This window comes from Acanthaster planci, linkage group LG18 (genome assembly GCF_054643075.1).
Source record: "Acanthaster planci isolate LZ-2023a linkage group LG18, COTS_SCS, whole genome shotgun sequence".
Lineage (NCBI taxonomy): Eukaryota > Metazoa > Echinodermata > Asteroidea > Valvatida > Acanthasteridae > Acanthaster > Acanthaster planci.
The window spans coordinates 10,469,618-10,488,920 of NC_141794.1; the positions used below are offsets into that span (position 1 = coordinate 10,469,618).

The window sequence follows — 19,303 nt, forward strand, 5'->3', positions numbered from 1 at the left end:
AGCAATGGAATAGCAGCTTAGCCTAATTGTCTAACATGTCTAAGACTGAGTAAGAAGAGTCTTAGGCCGTGTCCGAAATGGGGTTGCAGAGCTACGGCTAGGTCTATTGTCTCTGTGTCTCCACACATTTCCAATGGAGCGAAGACCTAGACCTAGCTCTAGACAACAGATTCGGATGCAGCCTTAGTCATGTAATGTTAGTAATGTCCACCATCATGGCATGCCATTGCATTTGCATTGGGAAATTCATGATTAGGCCTACATGTAGCTTGTAATTGCAGCAACAGCCTATATCATGTAAGCAAAATACATTACACATGATGTATACCTACAAAGGCTAATGTACCATGATGTAGGTGGGAATTGTGGATTTCCAGACCTCTTTGCTATATGCATGTACATATAGAAAAAGAATTAGATTTAAGCTTTCAGGCTCACCTAAGGTAAGGAGGCTAATAAATCTGAATTTATTTTTCTGTGTTATTTTTTAAGTTATCGTGAAGACGATATTAAAAATATTTTGATATTAATTTGGATTCCATTGGACTCTGCAAAGCAAAGAAAAATCGAATTTGAAGTGGGGATGTTTCGAGATGTTTTTTGTACGTGTGTAATGCAGAGCAAAATCTGATCATTTTGTATGCAAAAATGAGTGTATTTTAACTGACAACCTCAAAATTTGTATCTTAAAAAAATCTTTGTTCTTATTTGTGCTTTATTTCAATGAATCAAATGTTGGCTTCAGTTCAAATTTCAAAAATTTTGAAACTTGAAATTGAATAGAAGAGCTACAGCATGCACCCAACAAATTTTAATCACAATTTCGTATTTAAGAAAATGAGGTTTCAAATAAACAGTGCCCTCACTCATTTGTTCGTGTCTCTGCCGGCCAAGGCCATTCTCGCCGGCCGCGTGACGTCACTGTGGACTTTTACTACACACAGTAAATGGGCAAATTTACCCCTCGTGCTATTCAATAATGTACAGAAGTTTCCCGGATGTCAGACCGCGAGCATGAGAATAGAAGTTATAGATCGGCGTCCACCGCCCGTATGTCCCCATGCCACCGTCCCCAAAAATCATTATTTACAAACATTTCATTATTTGTAAGGAAAAGAATCAAAATCACAAAAATCAGTTCCAAATCTAGCAGCTCTATAAAACACAAACATACTCACATTAATGTAGGTCAGTTTAGATGGCTTTCATATGTCCAGGTGTTACGCTCCCGACACAGGAGTGGGAGGATTGTCCTTGAGCCGTTGATTCCAAAATATTTACATGTAGACAGTTTTTCAGGTAGAGCTGGAGGAAGCAGAACCATTTACGGACAACACTAATTTTCCCTTCAAAATGTTGCAACAGACATCAGAAGGGGATAACATCCTAAAATTCCAAAGCATTTACAAAGAAAACACGTTTTTCAGACAGGTCTCAAAGGTTTGTGCACAGGGGCATCAAGTGTTGTCCATATATGGAACTGTTTCTGAGTTGGACACTGATATTTCAGGTCCCTGTTTGACCTGATCCATGAAGTGATGCAGGGCCTACATGTTGGTCATCCCTCGGTGAGGCTTTTGGATGTAGTTTGGCAGTATTCTACTTGAAAAAGGACCTGTACTTGGAGGTTGTAATAAAATAAAAATGAAAAATACATGTACCTCATGTGTTTTTGAAACTGTTTTAATAGGATGCAAATCTACAACTTCTATTCTCGTGGCTTATCTATATGACAGTGGCATTATTTCGCTGAACTGCAGCGTTAATTTTGTAGAGAGAGGGCAGGGTTTTGATTTTTTTAGGGAAATTATTGGGTAAAACTACGACATTGACAAAGCCTGTGCATTCACGCATCCACCGAAAATAAACATGGCAATTATATGAAACGTGCTTTGTAGAGTGTCTCTGATTTGAAACCGAAAAGTTTCATTAGAAAGCAGATTTCTGATTGGTCAAGGTGTGCCCATTAGGGAGTAAGAGTATTAAAGATAACAGCCAGATCTCACATGCACTTATCCACATAACGATATTGTCAATCATGCTTAGTATAGTGTCTCTAATTGGTTACTGGAAAGTCTCATTAGAAAGTCGATCCCTGATTGGTCGAAAAAGCAGGTTAGGGAGTAAGAGTATTGAAGAGACCAGCCGAAGGTCATCCATCAAATCTGCCATGTGCGTGTGTGTCAAGTTGACTGCGTTTATATCAACGGACATAAGGGAAGAAAGTTGCATTTTTCTCCCAATCTACCCTTCCAAATGCGACCCAAATGGGATCATGACAATCAGGAAACGTCTGAGTACTGCTCTTTTTCAGGGCCAACCTTTATTAGTAGAAGTAACTAAAAACAGGAGGGTCCACAAATCCACAATCCTCACCCAAGGACACTCATATCATGACGCTGCAGTCCAGGAACAAAAACGTAAAACCTAATAGGCATCCTGTGCATACCATGTGGACCCCGACTATTTATCCCTGCAGTTACATTGCCTAGCAGACATTTAAAGTAGTAACATTCCCTATCATGCCTATCTTGTCAAGTCAGATTTAACTGTGAAAACATTTAGGGATTCTCATTGACTTGGGCATGTTAGAAAACACTTTTCAGGCCAGTCTCATGGGTTTCTACACAGGGTGCAAAGTGATGTCCGTATACATATGGAATTCTTTCCGCTGTGTGTACAGCGATGGACACTGACGGGCATGACGTTCCATATATATGCATATAAGTACATCATTAATTTCTTCCCGAGTGGTGTATCAGCCATTAGAAAGTGATACAAAAATGCCCTGCAGAGCCAAACAGGGAAAATGTCAAAGCATTTGTTTAGAAGTACTTCAAATTTTTTTGACCAGTCTTGTACGTGTCAAAGTCTGATAAATAACCCTAACCCCCCAGAGTGTATGTAAAATCAGATTGAAATCGGAGGATTTGGGACTCTTCAATATGAGTGGTGGCTCTGAGAAGAATCAATGAGTGTGAAATTGGTGTTTTGCCAGGATGGGCCCCAGTGGGCCCATTCGGGCCCCAGAGCATCCTGGTCGAAACGTCAAGTTACTTTCTTACCCCAGATGACCTTGGATTATTGTTCATTATACCAATTGACAGAGCAACGCTACTTTGAGTTAGAAAAACAGCTGATTGCATCCAGCTCCAAGTTGGAGTCGTCACTTGGCAGTGTTGACGAACTGAAGGCTTCAAATGCGCGACTCGGTAAGACTGGTACTGTGCATCGTACTGTGGGCTATGTACCTTAGAATTAAGTTCAGAACTGAAGATGTTGGTACTTGCTGGAGATTATCTGTTCAGGCTAGGCCTGCAAACGTTATGAGGTTACTCAGTTAATCGATCAAAAGGGTTGTGCATCAGAACCGGTTACTTGAGTACCTGACCGATGATGTGAAAAATAGGTTACATGTTATGGAACCAATTACCCATAACTGCCTATGATTGATGTTGGAAATTCTTATAGAATTCTTTACGGTAAAGGCAGAACCAAAGGCTAAAAGGGATTTCATTAGGGAACTTTTTAAAACAAAAAACAGGCTACATGTACATTGTACCTGGAATGCTAAAACACATTTTTATGTTTATGTCCAGAGGTTGAGTTTTGAGTGAGATAGAGTTTGCTATGCGGATTTCATTTTTCACGTTGCATTCTTCTCTTTTCTTAGAATTTTTGGGTGAGGTTTTGAGTAGCCAGATACTCATCTTTCCTTTCAGTGTGGTACTCGGTTCCCATACTACCCATAAATTGTGTCAATTATTCGTTCTTTGGTCACTTTGACAGAGGAGCAGCTCCGGCAGAGCAAAGAGGATTTGGCCAGCATCCGGGACTCGAGCGAGGGCAGCAACCTCAGTTACAAGCAGCTGAGCCGCAACGTGGAACTCCTGGAGTACGAGAAGGGCGAGCTGCTGAAAGTCCTGGAGCGCAAGAACCAAGAGATCAGCCGACTCAATGGTGCGCATCTTCACTTTAACCCTAAATGTGTAGATCTTCGCTGTCTTAAACCCTGACTGTTTGCAAAGGCAAGCAGTAACGGATATTCTGCCTGGTAAAAGCACAGTGGTGTCCTTTGAGGCTCTTAACATCGAGAGCAGACAACTCGCGAGAAAAATAGATTTTACCGCTCCTATTGAATAACTCCCTGGCCAGTCCACCTTGAACTGGAATAAGAAAGGGCAAATTTTGGCATAGTCCTTTGCTAAGAACTTACCACGTGCATGCGCATTTTTTTGCGTGACATGCTCAGCACACGTGACCGGTTTGTGGTCGTACGATTTTTGCATGTGCACCGGGTTCTCGTATGAGCTCGGTTGGAAAACTTTCCAACCGATGGTCTCTTCTTTGCCTCTGAGGGTGCTCTTCAACTCGGCGTGGATAGGGTGCTTCGACTTGCCCAAATGCATGTGTGCCTGAAGTTAACCCCTTTGCGCCGGGAGGCGGCTAGACACGCCGTAAAAATTGAGATCCCTCAGCCCGCTTTTCAGCTATTATTCTTGGCCCACGCTCGAGCGAACACGGTGAAAGAAGGCAGACCCTGGCTCTTGTATATATGGTGATTGGCCTTTGTGCGTAGCCAAGAAATGAAAAGACCGAATTTGCATCATAATCACCAGCTTCACAATAGTCCCCACTTTGAAAAGAGGCAACGGGAATGTGGAAGGGTGAGTAGAGCCGCATGCCACCGAACAATCAGCCTTTTCACCGGGTAATTCAAAGCGTGCAGAGCAGCAGGGCCACAAATCGAGAATTTGCAGTGTGGCAGGTGGCCTTCGTGGCCAAGCGAGGCTGGAATTCTTGAAGTCGGCTTTCAGGAAGAAATTCCCGTCGTCAAGGGGTTAAATGTACATGAGTGCTGTGTTATGCAGCAATGATGTCTCAAGTCTCAAATTGTGTCAAAACATTAAGGAATATATATATAATTATACGTTAGGAAGGTAATCAATATCCGTCAGTGTTCTCTATGCTCAGAACTTCAATTTAGGATCTCCTGCCATTTCTGAGATGGTTATTAAGATACAAGGGCATTGCGGAATATCTGAATATTTGAAAATTATTTTCCAAATGTGAATGTTCAAATGCAAAATTCATGAAAAGAAAGGGAGAACTTTCTTTCGTGTTTTAAAAATTTGAAAGTTTTGAAAAGTTGCACATGGAGGCTTGTTTCTGGCAGATTCAAATGAAAACTGACAGAAATCTTATGGTTCAAAAAGTAAATTATTCATTAAAATATTTAAAGGTCCCGAATAGAAATTTTTGACAGGACAAGAACTATTGTTTGTCTCCTAAATCTTGCTAAATTGTAGCTGGAGATACTCCTAGATGTGAGAAGCTGTTTTGGTGATTATAATGAACAATATTGTGTGCGTTATTGCAACTGATTTTGTATGTGGTTTAACCCTCCTATGCTGAAGTCACTCTTTGGGTCATTTGGTAAACACCTCAAAGAAGCACAGCTGTGTTGTGTTGTGCACTGCACCAAGAGTCCGTCACAGGAATATCAGATTGTACTTTTGTGCTGCCCAACAACTGTGCTTCACTGTTTCATGTGCATCCTTGTGCAGTAAGCCAAATGCAGTGAAGAGGACTGCACAAAAGACCCTGGATCATTTTGTGCTGGCAATCTACTTTGTACATGTACACACTGAACCTGTGCATGTTGGAGTTCCATATAGAAAATACACGCTCACCAGTGACTGTGGGCATTTGTGCACATTTGTGCTGCAAAACCAAAGGAGGGTTAATCATCAACAATCTGCCGGTCGGTAAGACCGAATATTCGGATATTTGATTGAACTGAAGGTCAAATATTCGAATAGTGAATTATTCGAACTGACTCAGTCCTGTAAGCATGGTAAGATGCTTCTGGTAGTACTGGGGCACTGAGTGTATGTTTAGTGCGAGGTAATTCTTGATCATGGCTGATGTGGTCACTCTTGGCAGATGACTGGAAGGCCATGTCTGGCAAGCTGGCCGAAGCCAATGCGGCAAAGTGCAACTTGCAGGTTCAAATCGACGAGCTGCAGAACCAGGACATGTCCACCAAGGTATTTAGGAAATTTGGAAACCCAGTGTTGACATTAACTGCAAGCGTAGGTGTACTTGTGTAGGGTCATACTATTTATCATCACCAAATCATCAACAATAAGGGTTTTCATGTGTAAATGATATTTTTACAATATTAATTAGGCTCTTAAAAAGATTATATAGAATGTATTTTAGGTCTTCTTGGAAACAATTACTTTTGTTTTAGGCACCAGAATTTTGGTAAAATTAGTTTGACCCCTTTATAAGGCGTGTAGATAATATGTCGAGACTCGACAAGAAAATTAGCTTGTGACGGGGTGTATTTCATTTCAACTTCACATGTATGTGAAGGTAACTTTTATCTTCTCAATGAATCTTGCATTTATAATTACGTACTGTGTGAAATTGATCTCTGTTTTTCCCGCCTTTTCTGCATCTGTCTTCCATGTTGTCTCATGAAGTACCGTGAGAAGCGCTTGGAGCAAGAGAAGGCTCACCTCAGCTCGCAGAACGAGTGGCTGAGTCAGCAGCTTAAGGCCAACACGGATGAGCTCTTGGTCTTGAGAAAAGAGAAGGTGAGTTTTCCCACCGGTGTTTGCCTGCTCCTGAGATTAACGCCGACCCTGACGGACGCAGCACAGTGCATCAGGTGAAAAAAAGTCGGATGCACTTTGATGCGCTTGGCAGTCGACAGCAGCCGAATGAACTAGCCATGTTGAGACTATGGGAGATTGTCCCGTTGAACAATGCCACTGTCGGATCTTGTGACTGGCAACCCCAGACTCCCGGACTGTTGGACCATGGGGAGAGTTGACCTGTTGGATCTTGTTATAATCCACTTTGACAAAGAAATGATGCAGGCTGATGTATCTGGCAGGGTTTCCGGCCAAAGTAGGCTGGAGGGTTAGGGTGTAATAATGGAACTTTAGGCTTGTTAGCTCAGTCGGTAGGGCCCTTTAAAGCCAGCTCCAGTCGATTGTTTGACAATTTACACGTCAAACGCTGCACTCTGAGTGATTTCCGTCCATAGATTTTCAGGTTTGAAACATTGCCATTTAATGTTGCTCGGATGGTTCATTAGCTTCTTTTGCGCGACCGTGTTTCCCAGTCCAATCAGATCCTGGAGCTGCAAGGGCAACTGAACGAGCGGCTGGACGAGATGAAACATCTGCAGGAATCGGCCGAGGCCTACAAGGCGACAAACAAGGACCAGGAGGCCAGAATCGAGGAGCTGGTTGTAAAGATGAAGGAGGTCAGATAGAAACAGGAGTTGTCTTTAAAGTAATCACTAGTCAGTCGTTAATCAGTCACAAGTTCAAATGACAAGTCAGCCACTATTAAAATGAAATGGCAGGAGAAATCACAAGTCGGTAGTAAGTCCATCATAGGTCCATCACAGATCAGTCACCCATTTGTCACCCGTCAGTCACAAGCCCTCGTATGCCAGCTACGAATCAATCAGAAGTCATCATTAGCCATCATAAGTCAGTCACAAGTCTATGAAAAGTTAGTCACGATACCATCACAAGTCCATTAGGAGTCAGTCCGAGGTCAATCCCAAGTCCGAGGAATAGTTACAAACCCATCACAGGTCATCACAAGCCTGTTACAAGCCAATCACAGTTCAGTCAGAAGGCTTTCAAAAGTCACAAGCCATCATAAGCCATTCACAAGTCTCTGAGATGTCACAAGTCCATCACAAGTGCACTGCAAGTCAGTCCAAAATGCCGCCACAAGTCCGTCTCGCGTCAATCCACAAGTCCGCCACAAGTCCATCTTTAAGTCAGTCTGCAGGTCTGTTTCCAGTCCTCCATTCTCAAGCCAGAAGTTGTTGATTGTTCATTCCTAATATTTAACCCCTTGACGCCAGGAGTTTTTTCTGAAGGCCGTCTCTGAGAATTCCAGCCTCACCTGGCCACAAAGGCCACCTGCCAAACCACAAATGCTCGGTTTGTGGCCCTGTGTGCTCTGCATGCTTTAATTTACATGCGGCTCTATTCACGCTTCCACATTCCCGTTGCCTCTTCTCAAAGTGGGACTATTGTGAAGCTGGTGATTATGATGCAAATTCGGCCTTTTCATTTCTTGGCAACATACAAATGCCAATCACCATATATACAAGAGCCAGGGTCTGCCTTCTCTCACCGTGTTCGCTCGAGCGTGGGCCGAGAATAATAGCTGAAAAGCAGGCTGAGGGATCTCAATTTTCACGGCGGCTCTTACCGCTTCCCGTCGCGAAGGGGTTAAGTACGTACAACTTGACTGATGAAATAAATGCTTGATTGACATGTGATCAAACGAAAGATTGCGTTACACTTCAGCACCCATCTATTCGTAAGTTATCACAAGAACATTTGAGTACGTAACCTCTGTGCATTATTTTTGAAAATTTTCATATCTTGCCCTATTTCCTCTTTGTAGAATAATGAAGCTTATGCCAAGAGTGAGGAGCAGTTCCGTGGTGAGCTCAGTGCCCAGAGCAAGCTGTCAACTCTGTTTGAGGTGAGCTCTCGTAAACCCTGAAATGGCTGTTGCGAGTTGATTTTTGTTCGAGTTCAGTGCCGTGTATGCTTTGAATGTGGTCAGCCTTGTTGATTTTGTTAACTGATGCCTGGCACACAGTGTGGCATCAGTTTTATTAACCACTTCGCACCTGGGGCATTTATGAATGTTGATGATACTGGGATAGAATAATGATCATTTTTTTCTGTTTTCAAAATTCTTTAAAAATTCATATCTTCATTTGCTGGACATTTACACCCACACGAAGGACTGTCTTGTGTCTACTCTAATCTGATAGACAACATCTATTGACACTGGAGTATTTCAGCCAGGCCTGCTGCCTTGTAAAAAGAAGCCCAGATTGTGTGGTGTTACATAATTTTCTTTTGTTGACGAACCTGGCACAGTGTGCTGCTGACCTCTTTTCTATAGGGGCCACATAAGCGTGCAGCGGTGCTGTGTGGCTCATCGCTGCGGTAGTGGAGCATTTTTGTCCCCGGTGGTAATCCGCTTGTTATAAATGCCCCAAACCCTGTTATACGATTTCAAAACAAGGCTGGATTATCACCACTTTTGAGAGTGAAAAATGTTGCCAATGCCCAGCAGCCTGTTCTTTTGTTCGGAGTTTGGTCTTTTGTTACAGGGCCCTGTTTCTGAGTTCGGAGACCCCGGCCACGCATATACATCTCTGATTCTGGAGTCCGCGGCAGGACGTGGTTAATAAAGGATAATTGTTTATCAGTAGAAAGGGACTCTGAATTTAACAAAAACATGAAATCTCTGTAAAATGGGGATTTGTGAGCAAAACTCTGCACTTTTTAATCAAAAAAAGGAAAGTAACCATGAAAACATGTTGCCACTGCAGAACAAGTTCACTTCGTTTACGTACATTGTAGATGTACGTATGAATATGACTCCAGTACTCAGGAATTTACATGTAATAGCTTGAAATTTTTTATCCACTCCCCTGAGGTTGGAGTTACTAAGATTGTACATTGTACTGTATCTCAGACTCAGTTCCCAAAGTGATGCTGAAAATGATTTGATTCTCCCCCCAGAAAAGTGCGGCGGAAGCCCAGGACAAGGTGCGGGAGCTGATCACCGCCGTGGAGGAGCTGCAGAAGCTGCTAGGCCAGGCGAGCACCTCGCAGGAGGAGCTGAAGACCCGCATGCAGGAGATGGCCGGGGAGCACACGGCCCAGGCGACGGAGCTGAGTAGGTGTCTCGAATGGATGGGGGAACGAGGAGGGAATTGGGTCTTTCGATTCCGTCCAAAGATTCTGTCATTCTGAGAGTCATGGGCACTTTTGGGAAGGGCACCCCTCCCCAAAAAATGGAAAAAAATTCCAAATTATAAAATGAGAAAAATCAATTGATATACTAAAGAAATTGGGGAAGAATATCGAATAAAATTCTTAGCCCCTTAACGCCAGGATTCTTTTGACCGCGACTGCCGGGCTGCGGTATACCCAGTTTGCAAAGCTCTGTCCAGCAGCAGGCCCACATTGAAACCGCAGGTGCATGATGAATAGAATGTATGTGTGGTAATGCACTAATCCTCACACAGTGCCGCGGCTGTAGCCGTCTACCAGCGTTAAGGGGTTAAAGCTGTCGTCTCTCCACTGTTAACCCCTTCGCTACGGAGGACTGCTACTACCGCACCATTGTGTGAGGATTAGTGCATACCACACATACAGTCTATTCACCATGCAGCTGCTGGTTCAATGGGGCCTGCTGATGGACAAAGCCCTCCATTCAGGGCATACCACAGCCCAGCAGTCGCGGTCAAAATAATCCGGCCGTGAAAGGGTTCATTGTCTGTCACTTTGTTACCAATAAGTGTCGTAGTTTACTACACACCTGCCAACCTTTCTGAATAAGTGGAACTGTTCCGATGTTTCGGTTTTCAGACTGTACAAAATCGGAATGCTCGATTTCCATGATGGGAAAAAGCCCAGGCAATAGAGGGCACTATCTGCAGAAAAAAAGAGGGCGCTCTTTGCTGTGTCAACATTGCACTTGTTACACATGCTTGGGTGTGTGTACATGTGCTTACATGTGTGTGCATGTACATATGCAAAATTAGCTTCTCTTTTTTGACTGCTTGTTTTGTGATGGGCTCGTAAGATGGTTGTTCCGATTTCTCTTGATCTTGTGTCTTCAGATGTATAAATTGGCCTGGACTACACACCGATAGGTAGCCGCTGTTTACTGCCAAACTTTGTAAAATTGTTTTAAGGCTTCTCTCCTCAAAGAATCTTGACTGCCGTTTCAATCATTCTGACCAAATCCGTTCCATTTTTATTTCACCGGAAGATGAGAAGATTGCCCAGCTGGAGAAGGAGTTGGAGGATGCCAACGATCTCCTGGACGCCGCCAGGAGGAAGGGCGTGGTCATGAAGATGTCAGACGAAGAACTGAACAGTCTCTCCCCAACCGCTGCCGCGGCCAGCAGCTTCTTGAAATCCGGATTGACGCTAACTCAGGTATGCCAACCAGGTCAAGGATGCAGTACTCACAAATCTGGTTATTTACTTACTACTCTCTCCCATGTTGCTGCTGTAGCCAGCAGCTTCGTGAAATCCGGGGTTAATTCTAACTCAGATATACAAACCAGGTTTAGGAGGTACTGGTTATGAATTTGGGAGGGAGTTAAACTGTCCCTCCCCAATTGCTGCTGCAGTTAGCATCAACTGATAAAGGCATGTTTTCATTTAATTTACGTTTTCAATAATGTAAACAGAGCAAACTGAGTTGGTCTTTCAGGTGAAAAACAGATTGTTTTGGGCATCTGTTATTTGACAACGAACCATCTTTTTGTATACATCTCCTGTCGTCTTGCTGTTCATAATTGTCAAATGCTAACCGTCCTAATTCATTCAAAATCTACCAGATTTGGAGGTACTTTGCAGGATTGAGGAAGATGGAGCTCACTCACCGTGATTTAGTGTGGCTTGATTTCCCCTAAAAATTCAGTTACAGAGAATGAGACTCTTAGTTCCTGCTTGGGTCATTCCAGAAATTAGGGTCCAAAAGTGTGACAATTTTGTGTCCCTGTTACATCTGACCTTTGTTATTTGACATGGAAATATCACCAGAATTGATTTCAAACTATTACTATTTGTTTGGCAGGTAATTTGCATTAATTCATGACTTTTTAGAAATTAGAAAATGTGTTCTGAACTTTCAAAATCATATGTCAGATGTGACAGGGACACGAAAAAAATGGACCCCTAATTTCTGGAATTACCCATATAGTATCCAAATATTGACTGCTTCGAGTGGTATAGTAAACTAGCCTCCCTCGGTGATCCCTGGAGCATTCCATTTTCCTGGGGCAAAGCTGAGAGAAAATAGAATCACCTCGGGTGGCTAGGTTTAGGCTACTGAACCGCGAGATAAAGCAGTCAATATTTGTTTTATAACACCTCCCCACAGATTTTGCAAAATTTAAGCTAAAAATCAATAACGAAACATCAAACTGGAATTTACATTCATCAAATTTAATTCAAGAAATTCTAAGTGGAAAAGCAATGTTTGAATACATTCATTAACCAGTGTTGTTCGCTATGAGCCAAACTGCATACCTATCCTTTCGTTGCTATGGATATAGTTCTTTGGTTGTTACGGATATAGTTCTTTGGTTGCTACGGGTATAGTTCTTTTTCAGAATGAGGCTGCATAGTATAGTCTTTTTGAAGCGGTGGTATAAAATTAGTAAAACCAGCAAGCGTCACATGACACACTTTCGGCCAATCAAGATACAGAATCTGTGGGTGAAATGTTATAATAGTGGATATTGGAGGATTTGGAGATTGCTATGGAAGCTGGGCTTGATGATCGGAATAGCTTCTGCATTACTCTGCGGATGGTGTTTGTCTCATCCAAACAGATGTACAGCGAGTACGTCAAGTGCTCGGATGAGCTGGAGGTAGAGAAGGCGGAGAACCAGCGACTCAACTCCTACCTGGACCAGATCCTGGTGGTGAGTATGCACACTGCCCTGTTGATTGTGGGCACCAGTGAAACAAATGGATTTGGAAAGCCCGAGGAGCCCCGAGCTGGACCAAGAAAGAGGGCAGAATTTTCTCAGCAATGGAGGCCTCTTTGGTCAGAACAGAACTTTGCCAGTTAACGAATGACTATTCAGTGCACATGTTAGTTTCGCTTTACTATCAACAAAAATGGACACTCCCCACCAACAAGGTTCTTTTTGACTGGTGAGGGGGTGCTTCTGCTCAAGGCGGATCCAGCAATGTCATCATCGTCACCTACATAAACCAAGATATAAGTGTTTCCCCAGTAATTTTTTTCAGTTTACAGTGGAAAGAGCATGCCTAGCTTTCCCTGTTGATGTCTTTACTCCTGTTGGCATCCTGATAAAATGGTCATTGTGTGGGTGAAAAGTGTTGGGTTACGTTACTGTTGATTTCTATAGTGTAAGATGCATAAAGAGGCCTGGAACTCAAAAGTAGCACTGGCAACTTGTGGCCCATTGTCACAGAATGGGTCACCAATTCTGCCCTTCTAAAATGTAAGTGCTGCCAAGCCCTTCAACAAGAGTTTGACATTTGAAAAGCGGACTTGAGCATTACCTCAATATCCGTTAAAAATGGCCTTTCTGAGTGGCAATTGTTTTCAAGTTGTTCCTGTTCTAGTATGATTGCCAAATTTGAAGCATCGCTACCACACTCAGTTGTTAACAGAAGCATAAATCATTTTTGATGGATTTCATTTTTCAGGAAATTGAAGAGAAAGCTCCCATTATGCAGAAGCAGAGAGATGACTATGAGAAGGCGTTGCAGACGACCAATCAGCTATCGGCACGGCTAGACGCAAACCTTGTTGTGAGTGTATCCGAAAAAAAAATAAAATGATTTCACATCCCCACCAAACTTAACGCCATTGAAGTCCACGTAAACTCTGTAGCTATTTCAATTAGTATTAAGTTCTAGTTTATGAAGAAAAGGATAGTTGGCCAGTTTTTTTTTTACCGGAGAGACCATTGTGAAGGTAATTTTTGTCAAACAATTCTTGTGGGTTTTCACGGTTCCACCATGCTACCAGAAAAAAAAGATAAAAATTAAAACTACACCATTGTTTTGCCACAACTGACTCTGCAGCTAAGAGAAGCAGCGTTTGTCCTTCAAAACTTGATTGGATGGTAAAAGCTTGTGTGAAACATGATTTGCACAAAAAGACATCCTTGCTTCGCTCACACAAAGTTTTAAGTTATCTTTGACAGTCTTGTGAACAGTTGAAGGATTGAAAACGGTTGGAGTTAATAAACAAGATATAAGTTGCAAAACTCGTTTTCTCTCTCTCGATAGTTTGTCTTTATAGAGAGAGTAGTTCATTCGTAACTGCAAACTTTGATCGTATCTGGTGGCATTTCAGGAGTGTGAACAGTTGCGTGTAGCTGCAGATGAGGCCGAACGTCGAGCCAGTATGTCGGCCCGGGAGATTGTACGCCTCAAGCAGCAGTGTACGGACTTGGGACACCAGGTAAATTCGTTTTTCAGTTGCGTGCTGTCAACCCTGGATTTCAGAATCTTTGTTTTCCCCCACTCTGGCACGGCAGAAATCAGAGTTCTATGCAAGAAATATAGAATGAAAGGTTGCCTAAAATTTGGTTTGTTCCCATGTGCCCAAAATTAGATTCCGCAGATCTTCAACCTGAAACAATAAATGGAATCTTACTGTTGAGCGGAAATTTGTTTTGTCTGTAACTTGTTTCTGTTGTGTGTCTGTAGGTCCGTGTCTTGTTGAAGGAGGTCCACGAAGCCAAGGGAGGTCCCATCAGACCAGACCTCAACGTCTCCTCTCCCGATGTCTCCAGCTCCTCCAACGTCATCAGCGAACATCTCGTCTCCTTCAGGTGAGGCTGAGGGCATTTTTCGACCCTTGACGGTGGTTTCAGCAATGTCTTAATAATAATGGTAATAGTCTCACACGATACCATTTAGACCTGGTGAGATGCAGGTGGGGGTGAAGTTACATGTACTTCCCCAAGGTCTCAACACGCAGTCCCCATCTGTTTGGATTCGAACACCCAACCCTGTGATCGGAAGCGACAAACCCTAAACCACTATCCACATGGGCCTGCATTAACATTTTTTTTTTGTGCCCTGCAATTGGAAACAGGAGCATTGAAGAGTTGCAGGCCCAGAACGAGAAGCTCCTGGCCTCGCTGCGAGAGCTGAGCGATAAGAAGGAACAGGAGGAACAACTCACCATCGAGAGCAAGTACGTCTCGCTCAGATGGACCAGGCAGGGGGCGGGGAAAAAATCGGCCCAGCCCACTTTTTACCGATATCGCTTTAGCATGTTTAGTTGTTTTGAGTTTCAAAACCCTTTCTGCTGATGCCTCGTGGGTGGTTCGACAACAGTTTTTATGAAACTTGAAAATAACTTTCAAGTGAGTAGATTGACAACAATTGTTAACTCTCCGTCAGAACCTTGGAAAATGGCACTGTGGGAAAAAACTGCAGACTCTGGCTCACAGATGAAATTAGACTTGCATAGAAATGCGCTCCAGGGATTAATTAATAAACCTAATGATCTCTTTGAGAGGACAGGTGCAAGAAATGTGAAATACCAGAGTTGGAAATGTTGGGAATATAATAAAGCAGGGTTAATGTATTCAAACCTCCTACCAGAAAAATGTAAATGGAGCAGAAGTCCCAAATAAAAACTTCAAAAAAGTGACCGCCAAAAACCTTAAAATAAAAAGTGTTATTTAAACAAAACTTAACAATCAGGCAACACGTTTGGCATTTTTCCCAACCTCACAAGCATTTGTATTCAATATACATTCTCAAATGGTGTTGTGTTTGAATATTCATTTTCCGTTTCAGGACAGCCGGGCTAAGGCAGGAATTAGACAGCGCCTTGCAGGACATCCAGGAGATGAGAGAGGCACGGGCCCGACAGACGGAGATGGTGGAGGCCATCGTCCGGCAGAGGGACATGTACCGGGTCCTCCTCCAGCAGAGTGGGACCACGCCCCCTCCGGTCAGTTCATGAAACAACAAGTCAGTTCAATGTTCCAACAGCGCATGCCCGTGTGAGGCTCTTCAGGAGCAGCTACGCTCGCGTGCGCAACAGTCTGTCCTATCAGCGCAGCCGTACGCTGTCTCGCGCACACCATTCCTGAAAGACCTTTAATAGCTCTTTGAAATAGAATAGACTCATTCACTGCTCCATACACCATGCACATGATTAATAACCAAGGAAGTTGTCAGGCATCGGTGGGGTGTACATTCGTTTAATCCAACTAAACTTAATGGAAATGTGGAAAGCTTTCAAATTTTAACAACCCGTGCACTTATTGTGAGTGGTTTTCTGATAGCTGCTATGGGACATTTCGTAGCAATTGTCGTCACTTTTAGTCAACTTTAGTCATTGAAGTTCACTTCTTTGTGGCCTCAAAACTTGAGCAAGACAGTTTGGTTTCCAATGTGTAGCCTGTTGTGTGACAAATATCACTCTAGGGGTAAATGTTACACTCAGCCCTGCAAACTATGAGGTTGCAGTGAGACATTGTACAAAAATTGAACAAATTCATTCAAACAGTCATTGCTTGTGGTGTTAAAATGCATTTGACAACTTGGCCCACATATCATGCCTTTTTCAACAGTTTGGTTTCCGATGTGAAAAAAAAATGTCGGCTTGTGGTTAATATCAACTTCGACCCTCATTGGCCCGTGTTCCTCAGATATCCCTTGTCAAAATGACCAGTCCGATGGCCTCCCCTGCCTTTGGACCACCGGCGGCGACTACCCCAGACACCCAGCAAGACAGCCTGCCGGTCAGCACAGCTCCTGCCACTGAGGTCAAGGACACGGCCAGGGAAGCGATGAAGACGCTGCAGGAGGAATTTGAGACCTACCGAAAGGAGAAGGCTGAGAATGAAAAGTAAATACAGCCACCTGTGGCATCATCGATTTGGCCGGGAAAATTCACTCGGCACTAAAACCAGTATTGCAGACTGGACCCAGTCACATGACCTGATACAAGACCAGTCTCAAGACCAGACATTACACCATTTAAAAGACCAGACAAAACAAGACCAGTCACGAGACCAGACAGAAGGTTAGACACAAGACCAGACAGAAGGTAAGACACAAGACCAGACAGAAGGTAAGACACAAGACCAGACACAAGACCAGACAGAAGGTTAGACACAAGACCAGACAGAAGGTTAGACACAAGACCAGACAGAAGGTTAGACACAAGACCAGACACAAGACCAGACAGAAGGTTAGACACAAGACCAGACACAAGACCAGACACAAAACCAGACAGAAGGTTAGACACGACCAGACACAAGACCGGTCACAAGACCAGACACAAGGTTAGACACAAGACCAGACACAAGACCAGGCAGAAGGTTAGACACAAGACCAGTCACAAGGTTAGACACAAGACCAGACTCAAGACCAGACAGAAGGTTAGACACAAGACCAGACACAAGACCAGACATAAGACCAGACATAAGGTTAGACACAAGACCAGTCACAAGACCAGACAGAAGGTTAGACACAAGACCAGACAGAAGGTTAGACACAAGACCAGACACAAGACCAGACAGAAGGTTAGACACAAGACCAGACACAAGACCAGACAGAAGGTTAGACACAAGACCAGACAGAAGGTAAGACACAAGACCAGACAGAAGGTAAGACACAAGACCAGACACAAGACCAGACAGAAGGTTAGACACAAGACCAGACAGAAGGTTAGACACAAGACCAGACAGAAGGTTAGACACAAGACCAGACACAAGACCAGACAGAAGGTTAGACACAAGACCAGACACAAGACCAGACACAAAACCAGACAGAAGGTTAGACACGACCAGACACAAGACCGGTCACAAGACCAGACACAAGGTTAGACACAAGACCAGACACAAGACCAGGCAGAAGGTTAGACACAAGACCAGTCACAAGGTTAGACACAAGACCAGACACAAGACCAGACAGAAGGTTAGACACAAGACCAGACACAAGACCAGACACAAGACCAGACAGAAGGTTAGACACAAGACCAGTCACAAGACCAGACAGAAGGTTAGACACAAGACCAGACAGAAGGTTAGACACAAGACCAGACACAAGACCAGACAGAAGGTTAGACACAAGACCAGACACAAGACCAGACAGAAGGTTAGACACAAGACCAGACACAAGACCAGACACAAAACCAGACAGAAGGTTAGACACGACCAGACACAAGACCAGTCACAAGACCAGACACAAGGTTAGACACAAGACCAGACACAAGACCAGGCAGAAGGTTAGACACAAGACCAGTCACAAGGTTAGACACAAGACCAGACTCAAGACCAGACAGAAGGTTAGACACAAGACCAGACACAAGACCAGACATAAGGTTAGACACAAGACCAGTCACAAGTCCAGACAGAAGGTTAGACACAAGACCAGACAGAATGTTAGACACAAGACCAGACACAAGACCAATCACAAGTCCAGACAGAAGGTTAGACTCAAGACCAGACAGAAGGTTAGACACAAGACCAGTCACAAGTCCAGACAGAAGGTTAGACACAAGACCAGACTCAAGACCAGACAGAAGGTTAGACACAAGACCAGACACAAGACCAGACATAAGGTTAGACACAAGACCAGTCACAAGTCCAGACAGAAGGTTAGACACAAGACCAGACAGAAGGTTAGACACAAGACCAGACACAAGACCAGTCACAAGTCCAGACAGAAGGTTAGACTCAAGACCAGACAGAAGGTTAGACACAAGACCAGTCACAAGTCCAGACAGAAGGTTAGACACAAGACCAGACAGAAGGTTAGACACAAGACCAGACACAAGACCAGTCACAAGTCCAGACAGAAGGTTAGACTCAAGACCAGACAGAAGGTTAGACACAAGACCAGTCACAAGTCCAGACAGAAGGTTAGACACAAGACCAGACAGAAGGTTAGACAAGACCAGACACAAGACCAGTCACAAGACCAGACAGAAGGTTAGACACAAGACCAGACACAAGACCAGACAGAAGGTTAGACACAAGACCAGACACAAGACCAGACAGAAGGTTAGACACAAGACCAGACACAAGACCAGTCACAAGTCCAGACAGAAGGTTAGACACAAGACCAGACACAAGACCAGGCAGAAGGTTAGACACAAGACGAGACACAAGCCAGACACAAGAAACAGGCAGAACAAAGATAAAAGGATGCTTTTGGACGTCATGTGACCACCCTTTTACTTACATTCAAATTAGAGGACTTTGCAGAACAATGGATCTTGATAGCAACACTGACTGTTATACTTGTGCAAATGCCTACGTGTATATCTGCCACAAATTGGCGTGTGAATTGGTCTTGGAAAATCTCATGTGATATCTGTTGACTTTACCTCATCAAATGACAGGTTACTCAACGAGCAGCTGGAGACAATGCGGAAGGACGTGTCTGATCTCAGAGTGCAGAATGCCCAACTCACCTCTCAGGTAATGACAATGTTTTGTTTTCCCAACAACCGAATCCAAACAGTTCACGCTACTTTTGTTTGTAAAACGTCGCTCGTGAAATTGTCAAAACTAGCCGATTCATTCCTCCAGGTAGACGCTAAAATCAATTTTTTTTTCTTTTAACTTATTCTTGACTTGGGAGTGCGGGCTGTTGTTCAGCTGGAAGATTTTCCTTCCTCTTTTGTTTATTCTTGATGTGGAGGGAGCAGCATAGGCTATGCTGAATATCCAAATAACTGAATATTCAATTAA

General features: G+C 43.5%; 1 protein-coding gene across 2 annotated transcripts in view; it reads left to right on the forward strand.

Moving 5' to 3' along the window:
* The window catches only part of tpr (translocated promoter region, nuclear basket protein), a 104,038-nt gene that overhangs the window by 499 nt on the left and 84,236 nt on the right, over positions 1-19,303 (forward strand). For both annotated transcript variants that reach the window (XM_022234090.2, XM_022234091.2), the window contains exons 2-17: positions 3,108-3,212; positions 3,790-3,960; positions 5,947-6,050; positions 6,492-6,605; positions 7,139-7,282; positions 8,452-8,532; positions 9,591-9,747; positions 10,849-11,018; positions 12,425-12,517; positions 13,275-13,379; positions 13,930-14,037; positions 14,286-14,410; positions 14,677-14,778; positions 15,390-15,546; positions 16,250-16,449; positions 18,952-19,030. In XM_022234090.2, coding sequence (XP_022089782.2) covers positions 3,108-3,212; positions 3,790-3,960; positions 5,947-6,050; positions 6,492-6,605; positions 7,139-7,282; positions 8,452-8,532; positions 9,591-9,747; positions 10,849-11,018; positions 12,425-12,517; positions 13,275-13,379; positions 13,930-14,037; positions 14,286-14,410; positions 14,677-14,778; positions 15,390-15,546; positions 16,250-16,449; positions 18,952-19,030 — 2,015 coding nt within the window. The remainder of the gene's footprint in view (positions 1-3,107; positions 3,213-3,789; positions 3,961-5,946; positions 6,051-6,491; positions 6,606-7,138; positions 7,283-8,451; positions 8,533-9,590; positions 9,748-10,848; positions 11,019-12,424; positions 12,518-13,274; positions 13,380-13,929; positions 14,038-14,285; positions 14,411-14,676; positions 14,779-15,389; positions 15,547-16,249; positions 16,450-18,951; positions 19,031-19,303) is intronic.